This window comes from Merops nubicus, unplaced genomic scaffold, assembly GCF_000691845.1.
Source record: "Merops nubicus isolate BGI_N331 unplaced genomic scaffold, ASM69184v1 scaffold5967, whole genome shotgun sequence".
In the NCBI taxonomy this organism is placed as follows: domain Eukaryota; kingdom Metazoa; phylum Chordata; class Aves; order Coraciiformes; family Meropidae; genus Merops; species Merops nubicus.
Window position 1 is genome coordinate 69526 of NW_008619467.1, and position 12337 is coordinate 81862.

A 12337-nucleotide genomic window follows, 5' to 3' on the forward strand; every position below is an offset into this window, starting at 1 on the left:
TTTTACAGAGTTCCCACGGTCTGCTTCAGTTTTCATGTTATTTTTGCTAGTTGTACAATAGTCATGTTCTTCCATGGTGATATCCACCCGTAAAGGAGTTTTATGGACATTTTCAGAAGTGACATCACTATTCCTTGATTCTTTGGGTTTAGTTTTAGCATCAGGCAACTGCTTCTTCTGAATGCTTTCTGAAGCCCTCGCTACCTACAAAGTAAAATTAACCAAGAATGTCAGACTTTCTCTTTTGTCTTCTTTTTGGAATGCATAAACACATCAAGACAGATATTATGATTTTATATCAATTTCCAGTTGGAGGATTTGGTTAACATTTACCAGCATTTAGACAACTTGAAAGTAAAAATAATACATCTGTCAGCTCCTGCAGCACTATTTTAAAAGATTTATGCCAGACACAGTTAATATTTTAGCTCCAAATTTGATGTACTTATGATTTCTGCTTCTTTGCTCATGAAATGTCAAAAGCAAATGCTGCATTTTCTTCATTTTTATCGATAAGCCAGTGTCACTGGACTAGTGCACAGAAACAGCACAGCTGAAAGTAGCATGCAACTGGTAGAAATAAGATGTTCTTTGAAGTAACTACAGCAGTATGTTTTACCTGCTCTTTGGTTCTCTCTCGCTTCTTCTGTTCCTTATAATTCTTTCCCAGCTTGAAAGATCCAGCCAGACCATGTCCTCTGACTTGCTCTATTACTTGTTCTGCAATTAATTTTTCTAGAGTTCTTTTGAGAAGCCATCTATTTCTCTGTATGTCATACCTATATATAGCACTGATGTACTTAAATATTGCAATAATGGATGCCCCTTTCTTCACATTCATTTCCTTTACAGCCGCTAATATCATCACTCGTAAGCCTGTATTTAGAATCAAAGAAAAACAGCTCAGATAAAATGAAAGATATCCTGAAGACTGCACCTTAAGGGAAACCTAAACAACGCATTCTAAAGAACGCAAATAAAAAGAGACAGGCAGCAGTTTTGACAATGCTTTACTTGAGGTAGCCCTACAAATCGCTATTTTTTCAGTGATTTTAAGGCAACGCTGAGTAGCAATAGAAATAAGTCGCTCCATTTTCTTACTGAAGCTTGTAAAAAGACAGTGTATTTCAGTTAAATGCATAAACTCCCTTACAGCAACCTTGCTACATGGAGCTCTGTAGCACGCAGATCTGAGTTGGTAACTTTAAGAATGGATCACTTGTTTGTAGCATGTCATCCTACATCACAGTACTCGGCAACAGAATTGTTTCGTTCTGCCAAAGTGAAGAGTAGCCTTTAACTCACAGTCACTGGTTAAGATAAGACTTACGATAAAATCAAAATGTATTAAAAAAAAGTACAAATACTTACTGGGATATTGCATTTTTTCCTTCAATTTAAGCTTCAGTTCCCTTGTTTTTTTCTTTTTTTTTCCCTTTAAAGGTTGAGGGGGAACAAAGAAGTTGACAAGCTTACCCTAATGGAAGCAACATTAATAGTTATTAGCTCATGTCTCTTCACAGTTTTTCTGGACTTAATTAATCTTTTCAAATTTGAAAATAAGCATGAGCTGCTATAGACGTGTGCTCAGATAGCTCATTTTGTGCACAGAACAATATCCCATTCAGTTGAGTTTCTCTCAGCACACAGTATTCAGCACCATATACGTGTGCTATATGGTATATATATTTTTCTCTACACTGGTATGAGAAAAAGCAACCCTGCAAGCTGCTTGGGTCCTCCACTACTTCAGAATTAAGTTGCAGGAATCTATACCTGTGATATAGGTTACCGATGGGGGGAGAAAAATATATGTTTAATATATAGCTAGAAACACAAAAGGAGGTAAACAATATAGATTGAAAAGCCCTAATTAGTTGTATTACAAGTACACTTCTATTTTCGGGGATTGCCTCCCAAAACTGTATTCTTAGTGATTCAGGAATAGTGATTTAATTCAAGAAGATGTATACTCAAACTGGGATATGAAAAAGATTCCCAAAGCTGAACAAACACAGTGCCAATATTTCTCAGATTAATTGTTTTATAGCTGTTTTCATCGATACTTCACTGTGCCCTGTCCAATCAGCTACTTTGCAGAGCTTTTAGAAGTAACTGCAATGAAACTCCAGACACTGTTTGAGCCCTAAAGTAAGTTGAAATACTTTGAGTAACTCTGATGTTGGCTTACAAAAGCCAGGAGTCATCCAGAAAGTCTCTGTTGGAAAAAAGCACTTTTGGGTTGTTTTTTTTTCAGCACATCATACAAAGACATTTTATATTTGAAGACAAGAAAAATACAAATGACAAGGAGCCTTCTGGATGAATGGAACAGTTCCTTTTAACCACAGGCAAATGTCACATAATTCCGCTCATAAAGAGCCCAAAATATTAGCTAAGATATCTGTCCCAGCTACTTATGTCATGGAACAGTTTTGTAACTCCAGCTCTCCAAAAGCTATGGTCTCTAGCTATTGTTGCCAGTTGATGATCACATGCTTTAGGGCTAATATTCCCCTCTTCACACTGCTTGGTGCTGACCCTTTGACACACTTTAAAATAATCTTATTCTCTTATTGAGGACCGGGTCTTTTTAACTGATAAAATTACAAGCAGACAGGAGAACACTATGAACACCTATACAATGAAACTGGCTGCCATGAATTCAAAAGGATTGAACCAATAGAAGTGGTAAGAGTTTACCTAAGGATAAAGATTCTCTCCTTTCAGAAGAATTTTTGGTTTTAGTGAATGTATTAAGTTTTCACAGGATGTGAGATGAAAAAAGTGAAAAGGTGGAAAACTGCTGCTATATAAGCCCACTTCTTATATGAAATATAGGCAGAGCAGAAATCTTCATTCACCGAGTTTAAATCATCCCTCTTTGGCACAGGCATACATCTAATGGCAGTCTGATACTCATCAATGCAAAGAAGTGAAGGGGAGAATGATTTCCAACATAGGAGACTAAATTATATATTTATACACTACTGGAGTGTGTGTCAACTATCAACAGCTTTTTAACAGCACTATCAATTGCTTCTCATGCAAATAGTTTTGCTGTTTACAGCAATAAATATCACAACCAACAAAGCAAAAAATTTCACTGTACCTTAATCCATCTTTATAAAAGCAGAAAGCAATAAACTCAAGAGAAGAGCCGCATTTCTATTAATTCCAAAAAGTGTTTTCTTCATGCTAAATCTTATCCTGGTTTTCTTACCTCAGGTAATGTCAGATCATCTTGTTTAACGTCTGGTCGAGTATGAGTCAGAATAAGAGCCAACACTTCCACTGTTTTTCCAAGACCCATCTCGTCTGCCAAAATACCTCCAGGCCACTGGGGTCCAGCAATCGGATATTCACGGATAATACTATAATCCAAGTACATTCCCAAATACAAGTCAGTAACTATAGAATGGTGTGACAGAGCAGCACATCTTTGGGGACGCACAGAGCACAGCTTCAGCAAGAAAAAGTTTGTGAGACAGTGTCTTTGATTAGATAAACTGAAATTGACAAGAGCTGGCAAGCTTCTTGGGTGTACAAACCTGACTAAGAAGAATATGTATGCCAGAAGTTTTTGGACTTTTTCCCCTCCTAACAGGCCTTGCTTCGCTAAACTTAGCATATCATAATATTAGACTCAAAAGAAAAAAAAATATATTTATATTAACATTTTTAAAATCTGAAAGTTATATAAGGGAAAAAAAAAATAAGTAGGCTAGCAAGCAAAAGGTTGTATTCTAATCAAATTAATGAAAAAAGCACAACAGAACTAGCAATGCAATATAGATCATTAATAAAAAGCATATACTGCTTCCTTCCTTGAAATTTCAAAAACCTTAGGCCAAAAGGTTGAAACCTGAAATGTTCTGATTTTTAAAAATGTTAATTTTAAACCCATAAATTTGCACTGATAAAAAGCTTTAAAGATTTTATCTTTGATTCAAGATTTACATATTTACCTACACATTAGATAAGCCAGCTTGCTTTTTTTTCCTTCCTCTCAAATTAATGATACCACTGTTCTAATTCTCTAGTCGCTAACTGAAAAATGACAGTTAGGGACTATCTTATATCTGACAGGTAAAAGTTGCCACTAAGGTTTTAACAAAGTACAACTTGAGGTGTTCTCAGAAAGAGATAACTATAAAAAACATACCAGCCGGTAAATGGATTATAGTAGATTTTTACTCCATCCAGAGTGACGACCTCCCGCCACAAGAAGTGCAGTGCATTTTCTAGGGAGAAAGAGTTCACATCACTGTTACGAGGTTTCTCTACTAACAGCACACTGCTTAGAAATGCTCAGCCTTATTGTGACATTAAGGGACAAAAAAAGCAGACGTCTACTTCTAGAAGTGCTTCATGACCAACAAGATGCATCAACTGCTGTTCAGCAAAGCTTAGTTTGTCATTCAGTGTACTACCCAAACGAGCTTTTATAAAAACAGTAATAATTAACAAAGCTTCTAATGCAATAGCAAGAAAACATTACTCCTGCAAATACATTGTCACTTTCCTTAATCACACAAGTTTTCTGGACCCATATACTTGCCATTGTTTGGAGTGCTTGTGAGGGTCTCTCGGTGAAGCATCCAGCTCACAGCCTCGCTTTGGTATGGCCTCAGAATAGGAATTAAAGCAGGATGCTGCACATCCTCTTTCAGCAGCTGGATATCCTGCTGATGGGTATGCCTTACGAAGTCATAAAGCTCTTCGATATTTTGTCGCTCTAGCTCCGTGTCAGATTCTTCCTCATCTTCCTCCAGCTCATCTGTGTGCACAAAGTCATTCAAGACACATGTTATCTTCAACTTTGGCCATCGCTTCAGTAAATTCTGGTGCAATGTGTTTAGATAACACATGAAAGCAAGTAAAGCACAACAGTGTTTAAATGTATGTCCTGACTGCACCTGCCTCAGCCAGCAGCAGTAGGAAACAACAAACAAGCTTAACTTCTAGTTAGGATGAGTAACAAGCCATGGTGATCACAGGGCTATACATTATCAGCTAAGCAATTCCTTTAGAATTCTGGGATAGAATGACAAGACTTTTATTAAATAAAGACCTTCCACTAAACATTTCCAGCTGACACAGAACCACAAATAACTCACATCTCAGAAACGTTAACATGGGTTGATGATCTTTTATGAAGGGGAAAAATACAGTGGGTTGCCAAGGCTTTGTACATTTTTTATGAAATAACGCCTTTTTTGATAACATTTTAAACCTCAGGAGATTCTCTTCAGTGAGCGTTCATGTTAATTTTAAATTATTCATCTGGATAAGAAAATTGTAATGGCAGGATGACAAAATTCTCACCGCTTGCATCATGTAAAAACTCAAGGCATATTTCAGAAATTAAAGTCTCACCTCAAGAGAAGTATGTAATCACTAGGACAGAAAGCCTGCCTTTCTTTTCTAGCCTCTAGAAGAGAAGGCCTTGTGCTTAATTTTTCACATAATTTGGATATATGGGCATACACAGAACTTAAGCACTGTAGAACAAATAAAAATTCATGAAAAATTAAAGGATCAGCATTTTAGGTAACTCACATAAGATGACGGAACAAAAGACTTAGAGGATGAGTTTTAAGTCTCAAATCAAAAAACATTGCCACCAATAGAACAACTGTACAACTCTATAGTTAAAAGAAAGCTACTAGCCAGTATTGGAGATAAAGCCACTTTGCAGAATTTTCCTCAAAATTAAAAACAAACACCAAAAAATCCAAACATTAAGAGGCAAATCAAGGCCAGGATTTTCAGCACAAAGTGACTTTAGGGTATATCTAGAAGTATAACACACTGATAAAAAAGAGAAAAAGGCTAATGGCAGGCACAATTAAATCAACATATAGTTATGATGCCTTGTGCTAACCAAGAAAATATGTACCTGGCACAAACACCAAAAAGCTTAATCTCAAAACAAGGTTTGGAAATTATGTGCCTACGTATGGCAGCCATCAGTGCCCTCCCCTAATCCTTTTAGGTCAATGGAACAAGTGCCTGACAAGAGAAAATTCTGTTTTTTGAACATTAAGTTTCTATAAATGTATCAAAACTGTGTGTGTGTGTGTATATATATATGTGGAAAGAAGGTAAACTAGAGTGCACATTTGGGGTTATTGACATTCCAGGCAAAGGAAAAGCACTAGGCAGAGCGTGCAGCTTTATGTCCTACAGAAACCGTTCCAAGGGATCCTCTCACACATTCCTCACTTCATGGAAAGAGCAGAGAAATTAAGAGCAACTACAGAGTATAACATTAATCAATGCATTTTACCGACAATGGCACCTATCATCATATTTGCTCAAGGAAGTTTTCAAATCTCACATTTCAGAAGATAATAAGACTTCTTTACTATCTAAATCTGTCCAGAATTTTACAAGAGCGAAGATTACAATATACTTTGAATTTTTTTTTTTTTTTTTTTTTTTTGTACAATTGGATATGTTTTGTGCACACCTTTCTGGCTTTGTTTTCTTCCAGATTTTTTTTTTTTTTCTGATTAAATGGCACTATGTACCACAGGGATTTTTAAAAGGATGCCAATGAAGTCTACCTTTCTCTCAGTTACTTATTAAACAATGAATATTTAATTATGCTCTCAACCATTGCAAAACATAACTCAATTACATAGCTTTCATCTTAGCATTTTTTATGTTTGAGAAACAGATGGCATTGCACTATCTAAAAATTCAGTTTCTGTTTCATAATCAAGTATTCCACTTAATTCCTTCAATAACTAAAGTTCTGCTATTGCATCTGCAGTACAATCTTTTCATTCACCATTCACCCCAGCAAATAGCAATTAAACAGTCTTTTTTTATTTATTATAAAGTCTCTTTTTTTTTTTATATTAAGAAAGCAGCAAGCTGGATCTACAAGTGACCTATGCCTGTGTGTTCACTGAAGTAACTTGTAATACTACACAGCAGATAAAGGATATAAGCTTTTATGAAACCAGCTGTTTATTAAAGCAAACACAAGAAAACTCTGTAAAGAAATATTTCCAAAAACTGGCTAACTCTACAATTAATGTTCAAAACTCATGAAGTTTCTGCATATTAAATATTTGGTCACTCTTTTGCAGATTCATTAATGCATCTATCTTATGTTTGCCATAACTTGAGATTGAATTCCTGCCACAATGTCTCAAAAGCATCTAGAAGGACATTAACAGGATTGATTACATTGAGGAAAACAAATGCATAAAAATTAAACATAGGGATAGGGAGGGTCATGTCCCTTATTTGTGTAAATCTTTGTACACAACTCCAACGCAAGAATTTGTTCATCAATGGGGAAAACAAGAAGTCTTATCTTGGAACACTGTTGCCTAGAGTTCATTTCAGGTATATATTGACAAGTCTTAAAATACAGTTACACGCAGTTTTACAAATATTTCAATTAATACTGTTTAAAAACAGCTGAAATTCAACCACAGACTAAGCTGTTGGAAATGGAAATCAGTTTACACTTCTTAAGAGGAACACTTTAATCAGCACAGAATCAGGGCTATTTTTTTTATGCTACACCAAAGAGTATGTGCTTGAAAGCTCTTACAAAAATGCAACTGGTTTCACAACCACTTAGGCTCTTCCCTCCCAAGGCTTTTCCATTTCTATGACATGAATTATTTCTGAATTTGGAGCAGAGCATAATGCACGCTATGGACCTGCATAATGGTTTACCTATCCTCTTTTGTTCTCCAATACTTTCAGGAAAATTCTTGACTTTTTATTTGGTTTGATGACTACTGAACACTAAGTTGGTGCATTTACCGAGCTATACACATACCTACTGAACCCTAGTTACAACAGTTAGCACAGAGGTCATCATTTTTTTTCTAAAGTGGTCAGAATTATTTTTTTATGCACTAATTTACATTTATCTATACTGAATTTATATTGAATCTCCATTGCCTAGTCTGCTTGCAAGTTTTCAGTTGTTCTTCATTTCTATTATGCTGAATAATAAACTTAAAGTTTGTTGATGGTACCATCTCACTAATCAGTATATTTCCCAAAGCATCAGGAATACATGAAGCTGCAGGTGCCTCTGCGGGACTTGACCGGCGCTCTTCATCCACATTAACAGTCATTTACTTCTGTTCTCCACATCCTCTATTTTACTTAGTCATTTACATGGCATTCACTGGTGTAGAATCAAGACTGTTTTATTATTTAGCCACACCAAAACATACATGCTGAAAAAGGTCAGAAAATTTACAAGTTGGCAATACAGCTCCTTTACGAACCTAAGCTGGTTGCATGGCTTCTGAAAAAGGTAAGTTAAGGCCTAACAACCCAATCAGTCAGGTCCTCACTCTTGCTCCAGTAACTTTGAGGAGCAAGTCTTTCCTTTCAGAAGCTAGATTGCCTCTTCACCTCCAAGCTACACTAAACCACATAGTCCATAAAAATACATCCTTTAGTGTACTGCGGACAAATGCCCCAACCTTTAGAAGAAAACTGTTTTGGAGCTCAAAATAGGTCACTGTTAATTTTGTCCATAAACAATCTCTTTCCCCAACTCTTTCACAATGAGAAGATAGTGCTGAGAAGAAAACTCCGCTTCCCGCTATAGCTTTATTTTATTTGAGAACTCTTTCATATGGCTTAGCTCCAGTCTCTGAGTTCTCTGGCAGATAGTCTGTTTCCAATGCATTTATGATAATGTATTTCTCCTAACACATTCAAAAACATTACTATTCATTTCTATGTCTTAAACTATTTATTCTTCAGACTTCCTTTTGGATCTGCTCTGTTGTGCTTTTAAACCTAAACTGACAAACCTGCTTCAGTCAAATTACTTCATTTTTTTGAGGGATGACTTCTTCTGTGCAGTATCTTCACCCCCCTGCATATTTATACCGACCCTTCCAGGTATTATCTCAAGTCTTTTCTGGCAGTTCCACATTTGTTCTTTGCAGCAGGCAAGGACATACAGATTTTATTCTTTTAGCACTTCCTTTTAGCTTCTCTTTAGCAAGTTGCCTGATTTTTTTACCTAATTCTACCTTTTGAAATTAAGTACACTTATACAGGGGGTACTAGGCTTCTGTTGCTTCTGCAAAAACACTGAAATTCAGTAGTGTGGTCACTGTTACACTCAGCCTTCAACTAACATTTTGAATCCATCCTATGGCTCAGGAACATGACCAAGGTTGTATTGTTCACGAGTTCCAGAAGCCATCAGACCATAAAGTTGTCACTGATCAGCCTAAAAATCTGTATCACTACCGAGTATAACATAGTAAACACATCTTCAATTCCAAAATTATGACAAGACCCATATATGCAAATTTGCATTGCTTTATTCTTAGCACTCCCACAAAGGTGCATTCTGTAGAAGTTTACATTATAACTGCTTTACAATATAAACCAAACAGAAATTCTGTTGCCACAGTTGTGTGTTAGGCAGCAAACTAGTAACAAAGGCTTTCCAAATTTAATTCCTAGTCCTTTTAAACAGTGCCTGTGTAACTTGGGACAAGCTACTATAGACCTGTTCAAACAAACCGCATGAACCAGTGAAAACTCTGTTTATTCCTAAAAAGGTAAGGACTCAAACTTCTAAGTGCTTCAATGCCTTATTTCTAGAGAATAAATATTATCACCTGTAATTTGTCCATAAACCAATAAGCATATGATTAATGGTCAGTTAATAATATGGAGAGAATTACCTAATAATATTACCTTGAAATGCTAATATTTCAAGATTGCAGGAATAACATACTACTTTTTCTTATATTTAAAACTACTAAAAAAAGACACAAAACCCAATTATGAATATTCAACTGAATCAATTACCTGGAATTAAAAAGCTATAGAACTTTTCCATGAGTTTTTGAATCAGCTGATTAGCTTTTTTTGGTCTTCCACCTCCATCACTGAGAAACTCCGGTTTACTTAGCCCAGCTTCCAGAAGGTAAATCCCAACCTGTGAAATACAGTTAATAATTTTATTGACTGTTAGTCAATATACTGTTAGTATACAAGATTATAAACAGAAGAGTATGAAAACAACAACAGTGCTTTTAGTAAATCTACAAAAATCACCATCTAGAAGATACAGTAAGTTGCAGCTACAAGGTTCTGTGATTCCTTTGGGTAATGCACTACTAACAGCGCAACAGGAAAAATAAATTTTCAGGAAAAAAAAAACACACTGAAAACATCTGCAAAAATCATGTGGAAACCATATATTTTCATCACATTATAAAATACACGTCAGCTGCTAGACATCATTGTTCAGAGGTCGTTATTTTGGATTTCAAACAAAGAAAATCTTTTAAAATGCAAAACAAATATACGAACCCATACCTTTAAAGCCTGAGCCTCTCCCGGTCTTTGATAAAGTCCAATTATCTTTTTCTTTTGCAACCACCTCAAGCCTCCTAATATTTCACCACCTAAAGTTGGTTCCACCAAAATACGTTGTTCATAAGCACCCAGGTATTCTTTTGTTTCATTACTGCACTCTTCTTCAGTTCTTTCATGAACACAGACCTGCAGCTGATCATCAGAATTTCCCCTCATCAAAGTAAAACTCCTTTCATAAAATTCGTCAGTTAGAATCTGCTCAGAAGGAAGACGAAGAGCAAATTCTCCCAATAAGGCTTTCCAGGACCCATCTGCACGGTATGGCAAGACTATAATATTCAGCTGATCTGATACAGGAGCCAAGATGGAATAAGAGTCTTCCTCATCATTAGCTGCCAGAAACTTAACAGATTTTGAGCCACTGCCTTCTTTTTGAATGAGATCTTCATCAGTGCTATCATCGTTTATAACAATGAAGGATGCAGAAGAAGTGCTTGGGCCTGGTACGTGGTCCTCATTAGTCATTTCATCATCTAATGTTATCATCTCATTTCTCCGGTCCTCATGCATATTCCAGCAGAGCTTTTTCTTCTTCACCTCATCTATTTTTGACGGAGGTGCACGTTTTCGGCGGCTACTCATTTTGTCGTTTTCTCAACAGTATTCTCAGCCTCTGTGAGATGAAGGAGAGAAGTCATCAATAAATATTAGAAAATCAAATACCCACACTGAATATTCACTGTGTAGTAGCTGCTAAACCTGGAAAAGGTTTGGACACTGACATATGCACTATGAAAACTAATTGTTCAAAAGCGACTTAGTTCTGGAGACCCTCCTGCCCCTGTGCCATCACACAAAACCTGATGTGAAGCACTTGCCTTGTGCTGTAACTTTGCCTTTTGCTAGACAGCTACAGACAGAGATCAAAAAGAATGCTACATTTCACAGCTGTTACTCAGAATCTTGTGGGACAGATATAAAATGAGAAGCAGTGGAATCCCCGTAGGTGGGGATGGAGGAAGACTGGAAAAGAAACTCCACAAACAAAAAAGCAGGAAGTACAGGAGATTTGGGGGTGGATGTGGGGAAAACACACACACAAAATTCCTCCTCCCTTTCCAAGCCTACACTGAGCTGAAACTTTATGCTAACTTGATACAGGGCTAGTCTGAAGCTACCATTACAGGAAATATGGTTTAGAATCTAAGCTATTAGGGACTCAGAAGTCCCTAATGACCTTCCTACTAGCATTGAACATCTTACCTTCCTGGTAAACTGTGCATCCTAGCACCTGGATACACAAATTACTTGCAGAATAGCCCTTGCTTATCCTGTCATGCATTTCAGTGGGACCAGTCTTGGTCTATGCAAACTAAATGCCCAGTCTTACTGATTTTGACTAACCACAAAGCTAAGTCAAGACAAATATCTAACTCCTGGACTGAACCTGGGCTGCAAACAGACTTTCCGGATAAAACAGTGGTTTGATAAGGAGCCTGAACACAGCAAGAGATATATGACGTCGTATTACAGCACTGTCTTTGTCAGAAAACACGATATTTAGATATTCACACCAATTCAGCTTTTGCATACAACTTTTAAAGACACATAGGAAGATGAGAAGCAAATATTCTAAGCTCCTAGAATTCTGAATAATTTTTAAAGAGTTTTATAAAAAAAAAAATCCTAATTTTATAATTCATTGGAGCCAGAAGAAACGCAAAGAAATATGCAAATTTCTCTGTGTTTAAACATCAAACCCAACAGAATTAAGGAAAAGAATCACGTGAGTTTTTCAAAGTAACACTCACGCACACAGAGCGCTGTTGACAGCACAGAAAGGTGAGCAGGCAGATCATAACGTCGCGCTTAAACTGAAGACAGGACTCCTGCCCCACCAGGTCTGCAGGGGCACACCACCTTCAGCATCACGCTCCGACCATTAAACTAGAAAGAGCTGCTCTGACTGCACCTGTTAAAAACTCCTGTGGCCAGGAGA

The 12337-nt window shown here is 36.6% G+C and overlaps 1 protein-coding gene across 1 annotated transcript in view; it reads right to left on the minus strand.

Moving 5' to 3' along the window:
- SHPRH (SNF2 histone linker PHD RING helicase, E3 ubiquitin protein ligase) overlaps window positions 1–10980 on the minus strand; it is a 47517-nt gene extending 36537 nt beyond the window's left edge. The window contains exons 1-8 of the mRNA XM_008943788.1: window positions 10339–10980; window positions 9826–9955; window positions 4562–4780; window positions 4166–4244; window positions 3224–3374; window positions 1372–1477; window positions 620–876; window positions 1–204 (exon numbers count right to left, since the gene is read on the minus strand). The exon at window positions 1–204 is cut by the window's left edge and continues 510 nt beyond it. Of these exons, the coding sequence (XP_008942036.1) occupies window positions 1–204; window positions 620–876; window positions 1372–1477; window positions 3224–3374; window positions 4166–4244; window positions 4562–4780; window positions 9826–9955; window positions 10339–10980 (1788 nt within the window). The remainder of the gene's footprint in view (window positions 205–619; window positions 877–1371; window positions 1478–3223; window positions 3375–4165; window positions 4245–4561; window positions 4781–9825; window positions 9956–10338) is intronic.
- Window positions 10981–12337: the final 1357 nt, after the last annotated feature.